Source organism: Acipenser ruthenus, chromosome 21 (assembly GCF_902713425.1).
Source record: "Acipenser ruthenus chromosome 21, fAciRut3.2 maternal haplotype, whole genome shotgun sequence".
In the NCBI taxonomy this organism is placed as follows: Eukaryota; Metazoa; Chordata; class Actinopteri; order Acipenseriformes; family Acipenseridae; genus Acipenser; species Acipenser ruthenus.
This window is the reverse complement of record NC_081209.1, coordinates 5,658,048-5,681,557: the sequence shown is the minus strand read 5'-3', so window position 1 is coordinate 5,681,557 and position 23,510 is coordinate 5,658,048. Positions and strand designations below refer to the sequence as shown.

Genomic DNA, 23,510 nt, shown 5'->3' with positions numbered 1-23,510 from the left:
CTGGGGATTGTGCAGGGAGAATTGCATTGTCTCTGCTGCTCCCGCGGGTTAGGAAAGCCAAATCAACAGAGACTGTTACTCCTAATCACGCTACAGCAAACCCTACCGGTCAAGCTCCCTGGGAGCTCATGCACACACCTATCTTACAGCAAAACCAATAATTCAAAGGTTATAGCACAGTAATCAGTGATCACAGGTATGCATGATAGAACACGTGGAATGCTCCTTCAGGCTCTTGTTGCCAGTCGATGTTACACACTAACTTGCATCGGAGCCATTATATGTTTTCGTAACTTGATGACCGTTGGTCATTTTTTAATGCAACCTTTCATAGCACATAACTGGTAGTAAGGCATGAAGTCAGTGGCTCCTGTTTTACCCATAATGCCGTTTCACTTGCTCTTGAATTATAATCAGGCTTAAAGAGTAAGTAGCGGGTTTCCGACAAATATAGCGTTATACGTCCCCACGTGTTGCTACAACTTTTAAATAACGTACCTGTAATTTTTCTTTTCATTGTTAACATCCTGACAACGTTTTACACTTATAACATTAAAGTCTGTTTCGAAGCTGTTTTCAAAATGGCCGCTGTAGTGCACTGGGTTTTGAGCTCTGCCATCTAAATAACTGCAGGAAGAGTGATTTTAAAATTTAAAAAAGTGCTCTGGCTTTTTTGTTGCGTACCATATCATGGATCGTTATTGCTGTGTTACCCATTTGACAATGTGGACAATAATCCTTACACTATCAGTGCACTAGAGCGGCCATTTTGAAAAGAGCTTTGAAACCAACTTTTGCTCCTGTCATAACGCATTGTTCCGTTGTTTATTTATTTGGCCCTGTTTGTTACTCCTGTGTCTCTCCAGTCACTGTAGAAAGGATAGTGTAACTCTGCTCTTTGTAGAGTAATGCCTATGATCTTTAATCCATACCAGCCTGAGATGGTAATGTGTTTTTTTGGCCACAGGGAGGCTACAGGCTCAGCATAACTTGAGGGAACCCTCCAGGCATTTCTGTTTAACAAGCTGCTGCAGAGTATGACAGGCTCTTTGTCCTGATTTTGCTTCTTGTTTGGCGCTTGCTTAGTGTTTTCAGTTCATTTGTGTTTTTATTCTGGCAGGGGTTACATTTCACACTGGGATTCAAGTCCTTTCACTATATTGTTAACCCATTAATGCCCAATGTTTTTTCCCTAGTGGAGCAATATGTTGTGCCCTATTGCTGTACAGTGTTGTGTGCAATTCAACCTTCGAGTCTCTGAGCCTCTGAGAATAGCCCACAGTTATTTGCAGTTCAATATAAATTCAGCCTCACATGAGTAGCGAGACAGAACAAGGGGCATGTCCAACCATTTTTGAGCAGTTAAGAACACAAACTTAATAGTGGTTTGATTTTGATTCATGAACTAAAAATCAGTCATTTTAATTAACTTAATTAAACCAATGTTTGCTCACACCATATAAAAATATGAATTTTTGAACCATTTAAAATAAGCAAAGCTGTTCCAATGGTATTTATTTTTCAACTGGGAATACTATTGCTGAGATGGAAATGTTGTAATATAATATATTTTTATAATGGGAGGGCTGTCCCTAGTGGACAAGTTGAACAATAGCTGTCACAAATATGAGTAAATACGTCCTGGTGGGTATTAATGTAAGTGAAAACTAAAGAACAAGAAAGATAATGTGCATTCTGCACCACTGGCCAGTTGCTGCAATGAACTCATTCTAATATGGCATTGGGTTTCTGGCAGAACTGACCCCTACACTGCACGGTCAGGTTTCACACCCCCTCACTTCAGAAACTGCATCTTAGTTGTAGTTTTTAGATGCAGACTGGTGATTGAAAGAGGATGGTTAGTAAGCATGCTGAACAGTGATCTCAGCACAAGCAACAAAAGACGATTCAGATCAATGGGACACACATACACGGAGCGGATATTAAACCGGTAATAAATAAATATTATCATATGGTATCCCTTTTAAGAATGTTATTACTTTCTTTATAGAAAAGGGCTTTTCAGTGCTGTATGGTTATTGTGTTTTGTTTTCCACGCTACTGAAACTTGACTTAATCCCCATGTATTTTTTCAACTTGTCAACTGCGAAAGGAATTTCCCAACTGAAAGCTCTCCCTTGTAAGTGCTGTAGATAGACAGCGTTCACAAAGCTTCGTTCACGCTCCACTCAACAGAGGCGAGGAGGGGTTGAGTTTTAAAACACTAGTCTTCAATAAAGTACACTTCTAATGCGCTGGCATTCCAGGCCATTGTACTCTTGCATAAGATTCCTCTGACGGTTAGATTAGTGGACCTCATGAGTCACGGATTGTGTTTTGGAAACACACAGCAATTACAACATGTGCCTTGTACAATTACACTGGCTCTGTAAAACTCCTTTACAAATTAAAGGAGTGTGGTTAAAAGGGGAAAAGTGGTTTGGGGGGAAAAAATAAGCTACAGTACTACTTTGTATATTGTTTTACTGTAAATGAATCTAAATGAATCAGCAGTTTGCATCTTTATAGGTCAGTCTTACTGTATCTGTTTTTAGAAGCAGAATGCAGTGTTCCCTACATCTACAACGCTGAACAGAATCCAGAAGGATGCAGCAGTGTGGAGTAGTGGTTAGGGCTCTGGACTCTTGACCGGAGGGTCGTGGGTTCAATCCCCAGTGGGGGACACTGCTGCTGTACCCTTGAGCAAGGTATTTTACCTAGATTGCTCCAGTAAAAACCCAACTGTATAAATGGGTAATTGTATGTAAAAATAATGTGATATCTTGTAACAATTGTAAGTCACCCTGGATAAGTAATAAATAATAATAATAATAATAATAATAATAATTATAATAATAATAATAATAATAATTTGTGGGGGGAGTGGAAGGCTGACTGTTTTTCTCTGTATTATTTGGTTTGAGGGTAGAAGAGTCGTGCACAAACGAGAGAGCCATTTACAAAAACAGGCTTTTGATGAGCTTCGACAAGTGTTTGTCAAAGAGTAAAAATGACTTGTGACGCCTTTTATTTTGTCTTTGCTGTACGCAGTACCAAAGTTTGCTTCAGGGAGGGAAGAAGAAACAGCCAGTCTTGTCTAGGATAGCAACAAAAAAAAGCAGTCATCTTTTATTCAGAATAACTCTGGTGCTGACCCTGTGTTCCCTGCTTCAGCTCTGTTTAATTAGTATTAGCACCGCAGCCTCTGACATTCTCCCTCTCTCTCTCTCGCTCTCTCGCTCTCTCTCGCTCTCTCTCTCACTTGCTCATCCGCCCTCTCTTTCTTTCTCTCTCTCTCTCTCTCTCTCTCTCTCTCTCTCTCTCTCTCTCTCTCTCTCTCTGGTTGATAGTGCTGAGGTAATTGAAGGAAATGAAGTGGGTTGGAAAGTGAAAGATTCTGCTGCTGTCTCGCTAAGGGGAAGCGAGTAGTGTGTTGCTACTAAATGAATGAGTAGGGGGAAGAGGTGGAGGTAGTAGAGGAGGAGGTTTGATACAAAAAAGGGTGGCTGTCATTTAAAATGTTTAGTCCTGGACAGAAGAGGAGTAAAAGCGCTTAAGGAAGCTGCTGAAGGTAGAACCTAACATGTGAGCCTTTTCTTTATTTTCTTTGCATCTTGTATGTCTGTCAGGAGCCCATTACTTGTCTATATATCTGTTTCTAGCTGTGACTAATCTCTGTTCAGTACACGGTGGGATTTCTATTATTAGTTCTGTTTGTGGTTGCTAATACTTAACACAAGGAGTGAGTGACAGTGGAACTGCACCACTACAGAGAAATACACATCCTGACCTGCATCTTCTTTTGATTCCTGACAGAAAAAAGCAGAGGAGGCCCACAGGATCTTGGAGGGACTCGGTCCACGCGTGGAGCTGGTAAGTGTGTGCGTCGTGTGGATGCAGTGCAGCACACTACAGCCAGCCAGTTCGCTCACAGTCTCTTTATCAGGCAAGCCAAGTCAGTGCCTGCCTGTCAGCTCGAAGGAGGAAGTGCTCTGTGTGGGTTTTAAGTCATCAAACTCTTGCGTTCAAGCTATCTAGCAAGGGAAGGGCTTGCAGAGATGTTGAGGTTAAATAGCAATATCACGCTGCCGGATTGAACAATACCTTGCTTTCTACACAATGTACTGTAGGGTTGACTGTTGGTTTGTGGTGTTAGTCAGATCAGCTGCTTCTGCAATGACTGTCAGTCGCCATGTGTAAAAGGGAGCTATCAGATAGGCATTCAAAATGAATGAATGATGGATGTCTGTACCACAGTGTACAGTATATATGTACACAGTTGATGTATTGAATTCAATTTCCAAAGCTTTTTCCTCCAAATCTTCATTAACATGCTTTTTTTTCAGAAAGCAAAATCAATAATTTTACTAAAACTATAACTTCAGATATTTCATTTAAGTGGTCTTAAGTTGGCACTACAGTGAATGATCCTTGTAGGCCTCCCCCATCCAAGCAGTGCCCAGACCAAACCTTGCTCTTTTAATTGGTTTTAAATCAGCGCTAAACCTTTGACAGACTCTGCTGCCAAATGAAGTCGACTATCCCATTTAATAGACGGCTGTGTGCCACACAATGAAATCAGTTTGCTGAAGACGAAAATAAAATGGAGTTATTTTTTTCTTGGTCTGGTCCAATAGGTGCATATTAAAGTGAATAAAGAAGCTGGTTAACTTACTGGGGTGACTGTGTAGGTGCCAGTCTTATTGTTCTTTAAATTTATACTGTGTTTATCAGTTTTAGCAGTTCTTCATGTCAAGTATCAGTTTTATAAATGTTATTCTTGTTAATTGCAATTTATAATTGATTCATTTTCGCACATAGGTAAAACAGCTTTTAAAAATATCAAACATGTAACAGATTAGAGTATTAAAAGAACAAATGAAAGGTCCTTGATGGGATATCCAGACTGTCTCTTATCTTGCGTCCCCTCACACATTCCTCGCACTGCTGGCTAGCTGTCATGTCTGCTCTTCTTGGTGAGACCGCTGTTTGCATACCAAAGAATGTGATTGGCTGTGCTGTGACTGCGGCTTTGAGTGTGAAAATAAGGCTGTGTGAAAGGAAGAAAAGATGACCAGCTAGAGCCTTCCCGACTTGATTTGAAAGCAAAGACACCGTTTCCATAATCGTATAAGCGCAGCAGGGTTCAGGTGTTAACAAACAGTCAGAGCGACTAATATGCAGGGACCAAAAAGACCCAGTCAAAGAAGGAACACGTGTGTCTCTCTCTCTCTCTCTTGATTTGTTCACTTAGTGGTGACAGTGAGTAACGAAACAATAATTTTCAATGTAGATTTTCAACTTTAAACGGGGTGATTTCAGTCATTTATTGGGAGCTGCTTCAAACAGAAACCCTGCCTCGTGCGACTTTATGGGCAACTGCAGAAAGGTCTGTGTCACGCACAGAGGTAAAATCTTGCAGCAAATTCCAAGTATGAGGGGTCTGGAATGCAAAGGGTCTCCGTGCTCAGCAGATAAAGAGATTCTATTCGAGCACGCTGGAAATAAATCCTCTTTCTAAATAACCTGTCTTGTGATGAAAATAAACTTCCGACCTGGTAACGTATTCCCTTTGAAATCTCTGACGGTGTGATTCACACTTTCATCTTTTCATTTGTTTCAGCCTCTATACAACCAGCCTTCAGACACCAAGCAATACCATGAAAATATAAAAATGTAAGTATGCAATAATATCCTGAATGTCAGGTTAGGAGGAAGCCTGGTGCAAACGGGCAGCACAAAGCCTTTGATTATTCTCTGATTAATGTTTGTACAGGAATCTTTCCATCTGTTGTACCCTTTTCAGATTGATTTAGTTGTGTCTAAAAAATACGTAAACGTGTTATTTGAAAGGGTCAGCGCATTAACAATTTTGTTTTCCAAAACCCAGTGGAAATGTACTTCCTGAAAGTTGTTTTTTTGACCTCTCTATAAACTGTAGACTGTACTTATAATCGCAATCAAAAATACTGAGAATTATTGGAGTTCAGAATTCAGTTCATTCAAATTACCAACAAACATTTATTTAAAATGTCCAATAGTCTGCCAAGACGTGATATCGAATTAAAACATTAACGTGTTATGACTAATTAAAACCTCAGCCACGTCAGTTTTGCATTAAAATATTATCTTGGCTGCATTATGTCATAGTTTACTGTACAGTCTACCAAAAACCTGACCACGTTGACATTCCAGTATATTTAGTTTTGCTGTGACCATGTCTTAAGAACAAATTTACTGCAGTGCAAATCTCTGACTTCAATAGGATTAAGAGCAGTTCAAGTCCCAAGTGTTTTTCCCTTGTTGTGATTTCTAACTGCTAGGCACAGTTAGGCCCTGACACACTCTCACGCAGTCAGTGAATTAGGGTCCCGTCCCTGCTGGTGGAGCAGAGAGAGATTCATCTTTGTGACCTTCTTCTACAGCTGATCAGTGCTCTCTCTTTCTTGCTCACCAGGGTTTCTCTCTGTAGTGCCAGCTCTCATTTACTGCAGCTCTATAGCACTGTTTTGATTCTTACTTAATAGGACAAGCCACTGTTCCTCGAGCAGCCCCCTTCTCCACCAACAAAACAGCATCTAATTGTGAACGGGGCTCCGCGCCAGCTCCATCATCGCTCCCTGCACACAAGCTGTTTGATCTTCACCTTCATTGGCTCGCAGTGATATGTATAAAGACTTCTGTGTTATTAAATACCTGAGACTCGCTTTGATCGCACAACAAGCCACTCTTTGTGCCCCCTTGTTTTTTTCTGGCACTGAAAACAAAGCCCCCCCTGCTCTCTCCCCATTCTCTATCCTCCTTTCTACAAAGCTTTTTTATTTTGTATCTGAAGTTATTGATACCCGGTTTCTCACCTGTTTCTAAAGGTGTTCAGTCCCCATTTACAGTGTTGAGGTATAGGTATGGGTGAGGTAGCAGAGATACGCTATAGATAAGATGACAGTGTGTTGTACTGTATGTTTAATTTTTCAGCAAAACTTGACATGGAAGAAGTGCAGGCAGTATAGCAGCGTTTGTCCCCAGTAGTATTTTGTAATGATGGGTGATAATCAGACCTTCCCCAACAACTGATGATCGTTTCTGTATGTTTTTGCATCGTTTTTGAGTTTTGAATAACACAGGTTAACACGCAGGTACTGTATGTATTCTCTGTTTTAAAGTAAAGCAGTGTTTATAGCAACCTTTTCCCTGGAATGTGGTGGTTTATTTCAATTTGTATGTAAAATATGACTCTGTCTATTTTATTGAGCTGTAATTCCAGACATCTGTGCAACACTAGTATTTAAGTACACAGGTGTCATTTTAAATCACACCTATTTATTCAGATTGAGATCGCCTCAGCCAGCAGGTGCTGACACCCAGGTGAGGCTCAGGGATGTTAAGTGGGCTAATTTGTCATTCTAATTTAAAACATGAATATTTGCAGATCGCTGCTTTCCGCAGAGACTAAGAAAAGCTTACGGCTTTGTAGAGAGCAGCAATCAGTGACGCCAGCTTTGGAGAGTTGAAATATCGGTCAGTCGGTTTGGGCAGGAAAAAAAAAAAAATCAGATGTGGAGCCCATGAAATGAAATGGCAAGGTATCCGCCCAGCTGGTGTTTTTATCAGGGATAGATAAGGATCCTTTGCTTTTTTTTCACATGGCTGACCTGAATGACACCTGCATTACTGGTGGCTAAGCGCCGAGGGCAGCAGGTGTTGGCTATGTTACTGAAGTGATGAAACTCATGTTGACTAAGATTACATTCATGTAGAAGAACTTAACATTGTAATGAAAAGATGAAGCGCTACAAAAATGACTCCCGCTGGGAGACAGATTACTTGCTATAAGCTGATTAATTCAGAACGTGGGCTGTAATGTTCTTTTCTTTAAAGGGTTTGTGTTTCCTGAGCTGTTTTAAGTTCAGCCATAACACAGGGTGGGGCTTGGCATGGTTTTGCTGTGGTTTTAACTTAAAAGAAAGAAAGAAAACGGTTAAATTAAATTAAGTCATCCTCTAGCGTTTGTGTAGGAAAGGGAATTGAAATGATTTAAATGTATACAGGAGGTTTTTGTTTGTGAAGATACGAGTAAAGTGTGGTTCTGACCTTGGCAGGCTGACTTTAAAATTTTAAAAAAAAGTTTTAAAATTGTATTTCAAATGTTTATTACGAGTCAATAGCCCCGTTCGATGACAACAACTGTTCCCTCTGATTTGGGGAATGGTCATTTCTGCAGACTGTTTGTGTTATTGCCACCTTCTGTGAAATATATAGATTATATTGGGATATATCTTATAAAGATGTAATATCATGCTCCATTTACTGTGGTGTCTATTATCAGATACTGTGATGATACGTATGCACTGATTCAATAAGAAATGGTTAGGCTTAAAACCCATGATTCAAAGACCGGGCAGCCTTCCACACTGCACCGGTAAACTCAAATTAGGGAAAACTACGAGTAAATCCCAGTGAGTTTTATTTACTCTGCTTGAATATATTGCTAGGTGTTTAAAATTAGATTGGAGCCGTTCTTGCAGGGCAGGGTTGCTCTAATACATGCTGAAATCTCATCTCTAGTTTCACAGAGCCTGATTAGCAGTAATCGTAGACATCAGGTATTCTAGTCCAGGACCAGGGCTAATCATGGTCTGTGAAACCAGCCTTCAAAATATTTCATCAGCTTGATGTCTTTCCCACCAACCCCCGCCCAAAAACATTCTTATTTCCACTAACGAATCAATATCGACTGGCCCCCAGTGTGCATAGGAAGGAAGCAAATGCGGTGTCTCAACTGGCAGATGCAATCTCTTGCAATGTCTAGTATCATTGACGTAATAGGAAAAGTAGTCGTATATAATCCTATAATAGTACCTGAATGCTGCATTTATTTATTTTTCTTCAGTGCTTTGCTTTGAAGAGTGCCTACCACGAGACAACCGATCACAGCTTATTTCTGCTCTCCATTGTAGCATCCTATTGGTGTTCTTAATACATTTATGCTTGACATCAAACACGTGCACGCAGAGCCCATTGAGCTGAAGAGATCATACCAGTTCAAAGCTGAATAACCATGTTTCCGTTCTGTTATATAAAACAAACCATGACTGTGTAAAATGATACAAGGGATTAAGAAAGGCATACAAAATGTATCATTCGTTGCATAACGCAAATGCATAATAAATACGTATAGGAAAAAGTACAGTACAAGCACTACAACATTGTTTCTGAACTTCATTGTTATTCATCTCATTGGTACAGCATGTGCTTTACACGTGCAACTTTGCTGGAGAAGGCTTAAGTACAGTACATGTTGTATCTTAATGTCAGTTTGTTCCTCTTGTCTTTTCAAAAGCTGCTTTTAATATGGATTCAGATTCAGAAAGAATGTATTGAAAACCCAGGCTAATTTAAAATGCCCATTTGTGTTAACAATCCAAACCCTCTTCAAGGCTACTCTTCAGAAAATGCGGGCCGTTTCTTTGGCATTTTTATTTTCTCATTCGTTTAACTGTTCTTTATTTTAAAGGTCAAATTCTTTTGCTGCCTTGTATTTGTTTTCATTCCAATTGAAGAAGGGAACTGAAATGTCACAGTAGTTCTGTTAAACTTAGTCAGAAATGAGCAGGCAATTATTAGCTCAGTGTTTGTGTGAATAGGGAGACGGTTACAATGTTACTGAATTTCAAAGCCACAAGGGTTAACATCGCTGATCTAAATGGAAAGAGAGGCATGGAATCCTCTCAGTTATTACAGGATGCTGCAAAATTATTATTGAATTAAATTAATATACTTGGATCAGGTCAACCTTGAAATAAATACTGCTATATCTTATGTTCACTTTTTTTCAATTGTTCCTCCTTTGAGTGGCAGACAGTAGAGAATCTGGTACACTGAAACGTTACATGTGTCGATGGCTAAGTGTGTTTAAAACATGACCATGTATGACAAGGTTCAACAGCTGATGCAGCTGCTGATTTGAAGTGGAGAGATCCAGTGTTGTTCAGGACTTCCCACGGATTAGTCATTAAGAGGAGGAGCCTGACCGCTGGGTTTACAAATGCTTCACTGGTATTGCTTCATTGTTTTATTTTTGGCCAGTTTACCCATAGTAAGAAGGGGATAGGAGTGGTTTAATTAGTTAATTGGCTAATATCTTTAACTGGGATTACAGGTCACACAAAGACCCCAGATCATTGAGAGAACAGTAACGCGTTATTCATTTTATCATCTGTGTGTTAATTCTTGCTATAATATCTATACCTGGATTTCTTTGCACTATAAGGAAATTTTAAAGGACTGTCCTTGTAATTCTTAATACACAGACAGAGCTGCGCTCCTTTCGGGGGAATCTCTTTAAAGACAGTAGACCTCTGCCCCTGTCCTGAATTCCTCTGAAATGTAAAGAGATTGATATCCAATAGCTGCGATTACAGAATTAGATGTAGAGGCCGATGGCTCGGGTCGTGTGTGGTGCTCGTAATCTAGGATGATCGGATGCATTTGTTAATTAGATCTCGTCAAACTCTGATGTGTCGTAGCAACCAACCAGAGAAGCCACGTTACTATACCGAGAATCTTAGATTGGGTCAATGTGGAACGGTAAGTACTGTCAGGATACTGTATGGTTAAGATCACGGGTGAGGGATTTGAAAACTGTTTAAAAACTGTTTTAAAGAGCCGCCTCTTCAAAGCACTGGTAATCCCCAATATTTCCACTGTTAATCATGTAATACATGCAAAGTCAGTTCACTTTGCCTTGGTGGCTTTATAGTTTCAGTATACTGTATGTGTACATTGGAATCATCTGTATAAACTGTATACACCTCTACATGGTCAGTACTGTTTCGAAGTATCTGTCTGTAGCTGAAACGTTCTAACCTATTTTTCAGTGTCCCTGTGGAATATAATTTGCCTGGTTTGAAGCTTGCATAAGAACAAGTGCAGCAGCTTATTCAATGCTGAAAAACTGGAAAGGAGAACCGGTTAGGAGCTGACTCGCCATATGGTCATTTTTAAGAGCAGCCTGAATTATTACAATCTAGATTATTGTTCAAGCGTGCAATTTAAAAAATATATGAAGGTGTTTTTATTGTAGTTTTAAATATTTAGCAAGGTGGTAAAAAAAATAAATGGTGTTTTATGTTTTAACGCTCTTTTTAATCTGCAGCTAATTAAAATATAATAGTGCCTGTATTATATTTTGTATATCTCAAACATTTCATAGGTTAGCTAAAATGCTAATCGACATACTGATGTATAAATGTATGCTGATTTTTAAAAAATGTTTAAGTAATAAATACCGTGCTGTATTAGAATACTTCTGTTGACTCAATAAGCCAGTGCTGTCATGCTGCATAGACGTTTATAAAAATATTTATTTCATTGTGGAAGTGGGTGGAAAACATTTATTTTTTACTCAGGAGTCTGAACAGGGAGTTCAGTACTGGCTGAGTTCACCGCCTGCGAAATCTTTCAAGTCCGTTGATTAGGGTCAGCCTATTAATACGTGCCATTGATTTTTTCCCTCCCCCCTTTATCTTAGAAACCAGGCAATGCGGAAGAAGCTAATTTTATACTTCAAGAGGAGAAACCATGCTCGTAAACAGTGGGTAAGTCTCTCGCTTTCTATAAAAAGATGAAAAAAATAGATCTGAGACTCCTTTGGTGTAAAGGGAGGGAGGAAGTGACAGAAAGATGTACTACGTGCCTAAAAATAACTGATAAGACCAGTGTAATTGATTCATGTTTGGTCTTTTTGTGTTTTTCTGTGTGTGTGAGAGGGAGCAAACACATTTGTATGTTCACCAGAGTTACATAAACCACACTGGAGACTTGTGCACTAATGGCTTTCTTGACCAATAATGAAACCAGTAGGCGTTTCCCTAAAGCCAACATTGTCTCATCAAGCAGTGGTATGTAAATACGCCTCTGCATTTGAAATCAAAATAGAAAACCTATGGGTTCCTTTAGCAACCTAATTCAATTTATTTATGTTTGAGCTGCCTGATTCAATAGAGTCAATAATGTGAGTGCGATAGAAGGCAAATGATATGCTGTTTGTACTGTGTGAAGTAAGGTGGTGTCTAAGTCTAGCCGTGTTGAAAAATGCATTGTGTGTTTGTTTGTTGAGTATTCTGTCTGTACTGTGTCTTGCATATATGAAACATTTGAAGCACAGTAAAATGTGTTCAGTTTCAGTGGAAAGCAGCTGAACGCTGTATGAATGTGATCAGGAAGCACATGTACTGAACATGTGACCTGGTGTGTGTGTGTGCACTGTACCAGGCACTTAGACTAAGAGAAAGGTCAAGTCTGCTTGCATCACCCTGGGAATACAGCCTCTTATTCATGGAGTTTTGTAGTTACTTGTTAATAAACTGCTGTAGCACAGCCTTCCAAACTTTTATTATGGCTGTTCTGATAGGACTGTTAATTTGTTTCTTTGTTCTACTCACCTAGGTGTCAACAGCCTGAGTAAATAGTCTTTGATCCAAAAATGTCCCAGAGAAACCAAAACCAGTTTGATGCAGTACATCTTTATAACATTGACACGTAGTCTGTACAAACAATAGATCAGATAACAATAGTGTTGCATTCCGGTCAGTGAAATAAGAAGCACAGATAAGGGAATTTCACTATTTATACATCAGTAAATTCGACACGTTTTGTAGAATCATTTCCTTTATAGTTTTATGTCGAAGGTTTAAGTCATAGATGAATTAACAGATATTACAAACCAGTTTGGCAGATCGATGAATTAACAGATATTACACACCAGTTTGGCAGGTAATGAGTTTGAACTGGTCTGTAAGCATATTAATAAACAAACGCATACCAGGGTAAACTACGGTACTGTAAATGCATTGTATAACCATGAGAAGACTGCAAACATACAGTGGTAAACATTTATATGGGTTACTAATGTAAGTTCAGTTTTTATTTTTGAGTTGACAAGGCCATTGCCGTATTATTCCTGTTCCTATTTTAGCCATGTGACTTTTAGGAAGTAAAATTGCAGTTAGAGAGTTCTGGTATGATCTGTGGCTCTGTGAGAGTAGTCCAGGGCAGGCTGAAGCATTCACCTTGACTTCGTGTGTGCCCGCAGACGGGGCTTTCAGCACTCCAGGTAGATTTGTTACCCAGAGAGCTGCTCTGTGCTCAGTTTAGAGAACATGCAGCAAATAACAAGGCTTCATAACAGCAGTATTCAATCCCGTGGAATATAATTAATGATTCTCCACAACAGTGCAGCGTCAAATGAGAATAAGGTGCTCAACAATTCTACAGTAAATCCAAGCGAGATGTAAATATATACGAAGACAATAATAATGATTAGAGAGAGCTGGGTTCGAGCTGGCAAACTAATGGAGCTGATTGTTTTTCCCCACTGCCTGTGTGACTAAGCTGTGTGTACGGTGTTTCATACAGTCACTGGGACAAGCTTTTATGATTTGCGTGCTTCATTGTGTTCACAGCGACCAGGCGTTCACATAATAACCGTAATAAATAAATAAATAAATAAATATAAATAAATAAATAAATAAACCCTCCTGTGTTTGGAAATCTTCAAGCAGAATGAATAAAGATAAACTCTGTTTTTCTCCAGTCAGTGGTTTGTGAGTTGCCTGGATAGTTTAGGTGCAAGCTGATCATCCCAGCTTGTTTAATGAAGCCGTCTGTCTGGTAACATAAGCACTGGAGGCTGGTAGCAGGCGAGGGTCTGTACATTCTCCAGTATATGTTAGTAATGACCATTTCATTACAGTTAAACGATTGTGAAACTGAGAGTGTGGCTGAGCTGAAGCAGCGGTTAGGGGGTTTCTGGGATGGCTCTTGGGTGAGAAGCTTTGTTCCTTTTCATGGGACTCTCCTGGGTTTAAATTCAAACTCACATGCCAGTGTAATCTGAAGCCATTTTGTACGTCCGGAAGGTGAATAGGCTGCCACTGCAGGTTTGTTTTCAATCTGCAGGAAGCAGGAGGAGGCTCTGTGGACCAATTTACATTTCTTCTTTTTTTTTGACTACTGGTTGTTCATAATTGCATGTTATTTGATCCTAAAACCATTTAAATTCTGTACTATAAATAGGTTTTAGAAGATTGGATGTTGGTACATCACACTAATACAAGTAACACATTTATAATTTGTTACTGATCTGAATTTCTCATATGCAGTGTGTGATAATTATTTCTACAATGAAATACAGGTAATTTTACTGTAAAAAAAAAAATATATATATATATATATATATATATATATATATATATATATATATATATATATATATATATATATATATATATAGGGCAGCTGGCTCTTTGAGCTAAAATATATATATATATATATATATATATATATATATAAATATATATATAAATGTTTGTGTTTTTTGATGGAGAACAAATCAAAACAAATGTCCTTTTGAAAATAAATAAGAGATAAAACTAGGTCTGAATTCTGTAACAGAAATGCATTGCAGGCAAGCTGGCAGCAACAAGATGCTCTGCTGATAAGACGTTCCTCCCTGCCTGCCCTATTTACAGGCTTCTTCCCTTTCATTCAGAGTTTTTTGTCTCTTGAGTGTCACCCAATCGGGGACACAGTGACCCCTCCCTTCCCTGATCCTGAGCTGTCGTTTCTCTTTGATCACGCTCCCCCTCTCAGGAACAGAAGTTCTGCCAGCGCTACGACCAGCTGATGGAAGCCTGGGAAAAGAAAGTGGATCGCATCGAGAACAACCCGCGGCGGCGCGCCAAGGACAGCAAAGTGCGCGAGTACTACGAGAAACAGTTCCCTGAGATCCGCAAGCAGAGAGAACTGCAGGAGCGCATGCAGAGGTGAGGCAGGCAGAGAACAGCGCTGTGGAGTGCAGCACAGTCCAGGGTCAGGGTCAGGGGGCTGCCTTCTAGCACATAGCCAGGCCTGCTAGGGAATGAGAGAAATGAGGATGTCATGCTGAGCGGAGGTACACTTACTGTAATAATAGGAAAGCAATGTAGGTTTAATGTGTCTGATGTGGACTGATGGAATGTGATAAACTGCACTTTAGGAAACTGGCTACTGATCTCTTTTAATCTGTTCAACAAAAAAAAAGTAGGCACTGACCCACAATGAGGTTGGGCAGGATGCAGTGTAGTGCAGCCTCTTTCCCGAGGGGAGTTTTGGGTAACGAGGCATGACCTAAACTCTGGGCTAAGATTTACATTTTTTTTTTATTTTAACACTAACCTTTGGTGACAACTTTCCAAAGGAGAAAAAGCCTTACTAACTGCAGCGATATGCGATACAATTATTTTACTCTGGGAGTAATATGGTAGCTTTTGGTATCTGTAGTACTGTAGGAGAATCAATGTTTCCTTATATTGTTTTTGCCACTGCAGCGAAACTCGCATGTTAACCATAAAATCTCACCCGCTTTCTTTTCTGTTGCACTGAAGTTTGAATCTCAGAGTGGTGTCCACAATGTCATGTTTACCAGCTGTACAGGGTAGGGCTCCTTCATACTGTACTGTGGTTCAAGGCAGCCTATTAAAGTTAAAAGGTTGCTTCTCAGCAGGGTCGGACAGAGGAGTGGAGGCCTCTCGACATCGGCGGCGCGGAGCGAACACGAGGTGTCCGAGATCATTGACGGCATTTCAGAACAGGAGGTAAGATCTGGAATACATGCATGTACACATAGCCTATAAGGTGAAGTTGCTACAGTGCCTGAGTTAGGATTTGAACCCAGGCTTTACTGGATTCCAGTCCTGTGCTCTAACCACAGGGCTACACTGCCTCCTACTGGTCTTGAAAATAACTAATTGTTACAGTCAGGAAGGTTACTAAGAATATAATACTGAGACATACTAATAAAATATATTGTGACCCTTGGGAGTCCTTTTGGGAGAACTTACTAAGATGTCTTATTTTCTAGAATTGACCCTGTTTTCACAGAAAAAAATGAGACCCAGTAAATAACTGAAAATAAAAGAAAAAGACTTGTCAATCACTGAATCAAGATTATGCAGAGTGTGTAGTACCACATTTGTGTTTTGTTAGCATGGAAGCAGGATCAGATGTTCCCATGTTGAAGCTGTTTTATTTATGATTACCCTGACAAAAGAGCACTTAATGTTCTTGTGCTGCCATGGCACAATTGTCTTTTCCTTGTGTTTGTTGTTTTTTTTTTTTTTCAAAACATTTTTGCAAAGCCTTTTTCCACATCAGTGTTATTATTCTCTTTCCCCCCTCAGAACTCGGAGAAGCAGATGCGTCATCTGGCCGTGATCCCGCCCATGCTGTTTGACGCAGAGCAGCAGCGAATCAAATTCATCAACATGAACGGCCTCATGGACGACCCCATGAAGGTGTACAAGGACAGACAGGTCATGAACGTGTGGAGCGAGCAGGAGAAGGAGACCTTTCGAGAGAAGTAAGAGCCCAGCTGCTGCGTTCGCGACCGGGCAGGGTAGCGCAGGAGGCCCCCTGGGCTCTATTTTCACAAGGCTGGTGGTTTGATAGCCTGCCACAGCTTAAGAGCTGCTATTTGAATGAGCAGAGTCAGCAGGAATCTTAACGAGAGAGAGAGAGAGAGAGAGAATGAGCAGAGTCAACATGAATCTTAACGTCCCTGAGAGAGAGATGCTGTTTTGCATCGTTAACCCTTTAGTGTTTATCTGTGAACCCTAACATGTAACTTTAATACCTGTTTTACACAAAATGTGTTGAATGAACTTCCCTCTGCTCTCACTAGGTGGCAGCATCAGTGTCTCCCACTTCTGGAAGCTGTCAGGGAGTGTACGTAATGAGAGAGAGAGCGAAAGAGACTAATTCTCAGACTTTGCTTCCTAACCCTACATTAATACCACATTATTATTATAATGTACGAGGGTGCAAAGCAGGAGAATTAGCCCCACAGATATTCTAATCCATCAGTCGGTTAGTTGATGGTTGTGCTTGGGAAATCAAGACCATTTCCTCTGCTGATTTGAGATGTTCACTTGAACAGTCAGCTTGTTTTATTAGTGTGACTGAATCAGCTGTGTCTATCTCAACAGAACGTGATGGAATGCGGTCTGCCATTAGATGTGTGTGATGTCATAATGTTCTTTTCCAAGGCATGCAGCACAGTAAAGGGCTCTATCTTCATCTCAACACAGAAATGGCTGCTGTTGCATGGGGCGCAATAAGGGCAGCAGTGTGGAGTAGTGGTTAGGGCTCTGGACTCTTGACCGGAGGGTCGTGGGTTCAATCCCAGGTTGGGGGACACTGCTGCTGTACCCTTGAGCAAGGTACTTTACCTAGATTGCTCCAGTAAAAACCCAAGTGTATAAATGGATAATTGTATGTAAAAATAATGTGATATCTTGTAACAATTGTAAGTCGCCCTGGATAAGGGCGTCTGCTAAGAAATAATAATAATAATAATAATACTTTGTTGACCTTTTTAACTTATTTTTCATTTGATAACCAGGATTAGTGTCAAGCTGTGTCATTTTATTGTTATTTATCTCGAAGGATCAGTTAAATTGACTTACAATTAGTTAAAACTAAATTTGGCATATACATTCAATTCACCAGTAAGCATTTCCTAATACTAGATGGTTTGCAGCATTTTGAAATGTCTAGAATGGATTGTACGGCTACAGTTGTTTTGAAATGAACACTTGGCTGCAATTTTGTTTCGGTTTTTCTTGCTGTGCCTTCATGATAAAAACACAATCCATTTAGCAAAAGGGATTTGAGCAACGAGGGAAACCAGGTGATGTGAGTCATTTCCCACGTCTGATGCATTCTAACACAGCCTCTCAAGAAGGACAAGGGTGTTTGCTGAGGTCAAGGGGAAAGACCAAAGAGTGAATAAAATGACAACATTTAATTGCCTTTTTGTCCTGAAACAAAATAAAACAAATAAATACAGTATAAAAAACTAGAATGTAGTTATTTTACCACTCAAATAAGCACCGAATAAAGTTCAAAATTCTTTGCAGGTCCATTTCAGCATCAATTTGAGAGAATTTTCGTCAACACCTACAGCATTTAGCATTTCGTTCCTGGTTGCGATGTGAATACAAATTTCAAGAAAGTCGAAAATAAGCTTTGAAGGAGCACTTTCCTCACAGCGATTCTGTCGCTTAAAAGAGTGTTCTTTGAATACCGTATCAAAGGCAATAAAAAAAATATGAAGATCCAATTTTTCAAGATGTTTCTCAAAGCAGTTGTCTGATCTTTAATGAACTGGTTGTTTTCTTAAAGCACTTCTTGCCTTCAAGTGAAACCCTGCTCTTAACAGTCCTGGGGTTAGAGGAGCGAGGAGTGTGAATGTTTCATGTCGAGTGCTTTTCCATGCCTGAGTGGCTGACGTTTACCTCAGTAACAGAGGTCTTGTTCTTAAGGTGGAAGTGAAGGAAGCAAGGGTGCGTCCTGTTCTCTCTGAAGTAACTTTGCCCGCTGCTCCTTCACAAATGTTTTAGTTTGTCTGTCGATGAAAAACAATTACTTTATGGTTTGGTAAGAGCTCTGCGTTTTAAGTTTATAATCGAGTTTTTTAGAATGCAGAGTGGCATTCAACAGTACTGACAGACCATTTTAATTGATCGTACAGGCGTCTTGAGGGAATCAAAACAGGTTGGCTTGGGAAATAATTAGTAGTTATTTCCTTAACTTTTCCGCAAATGGTGTGTGTGCAACTCCTATTTTTTTTGTTTGTTTTGTTTAAAACAAGCTCTACAAAGCAAATGGGGTATTTGCTTTGTAAACAGAAATGTCGATCAGGACGAATCAAAACAAAATACATTTTATGACATTTATATTATATATTTTTGTTGGAAGCACTTTTACAATAAGTTTGTACACACAAAATGTGAACAGGTTGGTATTACCATAAAGTGTATGCTTTTATTGGAATTAAAACAGAATACACACACATTTTTCTTATTAAAACATGTATTCATGTTCGAATTCCCACCAGGAATTGACTATTCATAAGCTGCAGTTACAATTTCAGAACCAACAGCGCTGTAGTAGGCAGTGTGATTCATCTCTAATCAATCAATCTAAAACCTTATTCAAAGTGTCTTGGTTCCGGTCCATGACACTGGGGTGCAGGGCTCTGACTCTGGCTCTATGTCTCTTTAGAGAACCGAGTCATTGCATTGCTTGTGCAGTTAACAGTTGAGTTCTGCTGTCCAGGCTATGATTAGTTCTTTTTCATTGGGTTTTACTCATAAAACATGCTGTTAATCATCTAGAGTAGGGCATGCTTTAGTGAATGCGTTGTTTGTTTATTTCACTGCGTAATTAAAAAGATGTTCTGTGGCAGAGTGCAACATACTGTACACAAAAGCTCAGTAGCTGCACAGTCTTTGTTATTGGTTTGTTATTTGAAGTGTACAAAACATGAATTCTCATTCCAGCAAAGTGCATTTATGCCATGTCCTTCAGTGGTGTTCAGTGTTATACTCAATACAATATTCTGCAGTAAATTGCAGTTTATTTACATTGACTCAAGGTAGTTCTAGCTGTAGGTACACGAGCGAAAACCTTGAAACCTGCTTTCCACTGTCACTAAGTGAGACAAATCGACATGTTTGTGCTACAGCTGGACTTGCAGCAGTAGGGGGTTATAACTGACATTGAACAACATGTGTTACACAGTAGCTGTATAACACATGTTTTTTTTGTTTGAGTTTTGTATTACACTGATGTAAAATGATATGGAAAAACATCTTCAGATAATAATTTAAAAAAAAAAAAAAAAAACTGCAGTAGGGGGAACTACCTTTATCTTCTTTATTTAACATAAGAACTCCCTGCTCTTGGTGTAAAAAAAAAACTTTAAAAAATGAATAAATAAGTACCTAACACAGTATTGCAGAATGTAAATTGCTGAAGCTCAGGGGTAGTCTGGTGTTAAATGGCCTCGTGCTCTCATTGCCCTTCATGCAGACTGCAGAACGAGGTCTATAAAGTATTTAAGGGTTTTCAATTAGCTGCTGGTTCTCTGAGACGAAGCCCTGGGTCAGTGAAGGTGGGAAGCGATCCAGTTTTCTAAATGAGCTTGGCAAGAGTGCAGCACCGTGGGATTGAGGGGGTCGAGATTAAAACGCAGGTAAAACAATTACAGAGCTCTGCGACTCCAGCTTTATTATTTCCCTCTTGGGCCAACAGGTTCATCCAGCACCCGAAGAACTTCAGCTTGATCGCTTCGTTCCTGGAGAGAAAGGTGAGAGTCGCTTTGATTTGATGCGATTTTAAAAAGGCAGAAGCCTTTTATCTGAAGGGCACCGCGGCCGATGCTTTAAACCAGCCTCTGAGATTAAACAGGATCACTTTGGAAAAGGTTGTTTTGGCAGCATTAGCTTTACGTGGGTAGTCTTTGAGATGTCTTATTTATGCCCATTTGAGTTGAGTTATTTGGGCACTAATGTTCTCTGCATCGTTTGTTACCTGCTAGATAATTGACCGTGGTGACAGTGTGGAGCCCCTAGATGAAAGCAAGGGCACAGTGCAAGACAAGGTCGTTTATCTATGGGTTAGGACTGCTGCAGAGGATATTATTATCACTAGCAACTAAATAAATCATATTGTGGATGAGGACATTTTTAAAATATGTTTTTAGGTTTAGAATTTGGACTAGATCGCTCAGGGTGCTTGAAATATTTGTTGCTTTTATTAAAAAAAAGCTTCCGGATTCAAACGCCTCTTGCCTCTGCTTGCAACCTTTTTTTATTTTTTTGAAGGCAGATTCATCTTTTAGCACCTTGGAGGTCCTTTAGGGAGATGATGCGAGCCGAGCGCTCTGTGGCGAGAGTATTTGATTCGGTGTAAATAGAAGCGAGCCCTGAAGAGACCGTGCTCCTCGCTTTCATCTCTCTTATCTGCCGGGTTCTGAGGGTGTGCTGAACGGTGTGGGTTTGCAACTTCAAATGGGTTCAGGCAGCAGCTGAAACCTAGTTAGTTAGTTAGTTAGTTAGTTAGTTAGTTAGTTAGTTAGTTAGTTGGATGGTTAGTTAGTTAGTTAGTTGTTCTCATTTTAAAAGTCTTTTCACACAGTTTGTTAGCCTCTCTGATTGATTTCTGTTCCTTCAGTCATGAAAATCTACATGACTGTAATGAGATGAAACTCCACACTGAACATAGCAAAAGCTGTATACATCCCAATAGTGTATGCAGATTTGAGTACTGTATATATTGTATCTGTGTACTGTACTGTATGGTCTGTCTGTATATGCGGTATAGATCTTAAAAATGCATGTCCTTTGTTTCAGACTGTGGCGGACTGTGTCCTGTTTTACTATATTACCAAGAAAAATGAAAATTACAAAAACATTGTGAGAAGAAACTATCGCCGCCGCGGAAGGAGCCAGGTAGTTGTCATTTTTTTTTTCTTGAACTCGTTTGAATTGTTTTTGAGATTCCGTTTCACCAGCCTCTCTCTTATTTTGGTGTGTGCGTGGGTTTTTTTTGTATATGAAATGTAAGAATCTACTACATAGCTCACATAACACTTAATGTAAGTTAATATGGTGTGTGTGTATAAGACATCTCCTGCAGTTTATGTCTGCTGAAACTGTGCGTAATGAATCTTCTAATAAAACACCCTCCAGCTGACATATTACTGATTTATATAACTGATATTGTTGCCAGGAACTGCTAATAAACATAGTGTTTAACTTTGTAGTTGATCCTTGTTTTCTATGCATGGGATGACGTCTCTACACAGGATAAAATGAACTGGATGAGTTCCTCAAATGCGATTTATATAAATTAAAAAGAGAAATTAACATTGGAGCATCATACGAACCGAATATGGGTCTGGGTACGGAGTCAAATATTACAGTATTGTATCCACATTTAAAAAAAAAAACAAAAAAAAAAACAGCTTTGCTTCCTGAAATGTCAAGGGCATGTGGCAGCAGGGAATATTGGTATCCAGAGTCCCACTGTGTTGAGTTACTAACTGATGGAGGAGGCTGGTCTTCCTATGACAACTCCCACATTCACTAGATAACCATCCTCTAGTGCTTCAGTAAGCACAGTCAGAGAAGGTGATGTTAATACTCACTCATTTAGAGAGAGAAGGTTGCAAGTAAAAACCTGATAATGAGGCTGGCGGCTGTAATGATTTTTGTATGTTTTAGTGCCAGTGACCTCCAAGGATCATTAAATATCCGCAGTCTTAATAAATAGGCTTTGATGTCTGTATTGATCTGTTTGGATGCAAACGTCAGAGAAAACCCCCCCTTTTTTTCTTTTTGTCTTTCATCTCTGGTAAAAGAATGTGCAAGGATTTTTTTTTTTTTTTTTAATTGTGTGCAAGTCAGTGAAATAGTGATCAGTTAACAATCTCAGACAGATAACGTGTAGCTTCTTGCTAACCGGTTTGCAGAATTATTCAGGAAATGATGTTAATGTAGCAAAAATAAAAACATTGCCAAAGAAGGCTGTGGCTTCTCAAACCAATTCTTGAAGAGTGTAAACATCTTTGACGTCAACACCTATCTTGCTTTTCTGTGGTTTGCTGTAGGTTTATTTATATCTGTGGCCTGAAATGAACTAAATTAAAAGCCAAAGAGGTAGAAAAAAATAGCTTGTAGGCTGTGTGAGACATAATGTTTCAGTCACTAAAATTGTCAGCTCTCTATGTTTACCACACTAGTCTATGGTAATTCCTTAAAGGTTGAGTAGTATTGCTGAACATCTCCGGTGACTTCAAGGAAGCAATGGCTAGAGGACAGGGAAGCAGAGCTTTCCAGGCATGGCCAATCACATTTTGCTCATTCACTATGGTAAACCTGATTGGTTCATTTGCCTGGTGTAGGACTTTGAAAACAGTAGCCTAGGGAGGTAGCCTTCAGATGGCAAGACTGCAAGCGGGAGGATTCGTGCACGCCACTGTGGTGAGGGAAGGCTGTAATTCTAAAGGATTGTATAGGGTCTAGAGTTGATTTGTTGAACTCTGCAGTATAGCCATGGTGGTTTGCAGACTGTGTTTTTGGAGTGGTTGTAAACACATTTCCACTGCTGAAGTTGAAATACTCTAATGTTTGTGAGGCAGACAGTGTTTTGCATCTGTACAGGTTTTGAAGCAGCAGCAGCAGCCGCTTTCAGCATGTTTCTTTCTCGTATTGAATTTCTCAGTCCCAGTTGTTGGCAGAAGTGTTAAGTTCAGGCTCTTATTTTTATGTCAGTTTATTGTGGTTTGGAATTTGCCCACGACACTGGGGCTGCTTATCCTTATACGTATGTTCTGAAACTTGGGACATTCTTCAGTTCTTGAGAGGTATGAGAATCTGGGGGTATAAGGAGATGCATAGCTGTCTGTCTTTACTTACGGACGTATGTCACGCTTTCATTATTGCAGATATTGAGAAAACGAATTGTGATAAAACTGGGTTATGATCTTCTTTACCACACTTGTGTCCGAATTGGGAAGTAGATGGAGGGAATGTGTCTGTTGGAGTCTTCCATGGAAGTGTTATCCTGGCACAACCCTGTTTTAGCTTCAGAGATCTGATAAGATCTTACTCTAAGGCAGTATG

At 39.7% G+C, this 23,510-nt stretch overlaps 1 protein-coding gene across 10 annotated transcripts in view; it reads left to right on the top strand.

The window, feature by feature from the left end:
- LOC117428496 (nuclear receptor corepressor 2-like) overlaps nucleotides 1-23,510 on the top strand; it is a 132,814-nt gene that overhangs the window by 59,622 nt on the left and 49,682 nt on the right. For 8 of the 10 annotated variants that reach the window (XM_058994562.1, XM_058994561.1, XM_058994554.1 and 5 more), the window contains exons 7-14: nucleotides 3,817-3,873; nucleotides 5,624-5,676; nucleotides 11,531-11,597; nucleotides 14,653-14,825; nucleotides 15,542-15,635; nucleotides 16,221-16,399; nucleotides 20,137-20,191; nucleotides 21,237-21,335. In XM_058994562.1, the coding sequence (XP_058850545.1) occupies nucleotides 3,817-3,873; nucleotides 5,624-5,676; nucleotides 11,531-11,597; nucleotides 14,653-14,825; nucleotides 15,542-15,635; nucleotides 16,221-16,399; nucleotides 20,137-20,191; nucleotides 21,237-21,335 (777 nt within the window). The remainder of the gene's footprint in view (nucleotides 1-3,816; nucleotides 3,874-5,623; nucleotides 5,677-11,530; nucleotides 11,598-14,652; nucleotides 14,826-15,541; nucleotides 15,636-16,220; nucleotides 16,400-20,136; nucleotides 20,192-21,236; nucleotides 21,336-23,510) is intronic. The other 2 variants (XM_058994557.1, XM_058994556.1) reach the window with 1 other exon arrangement.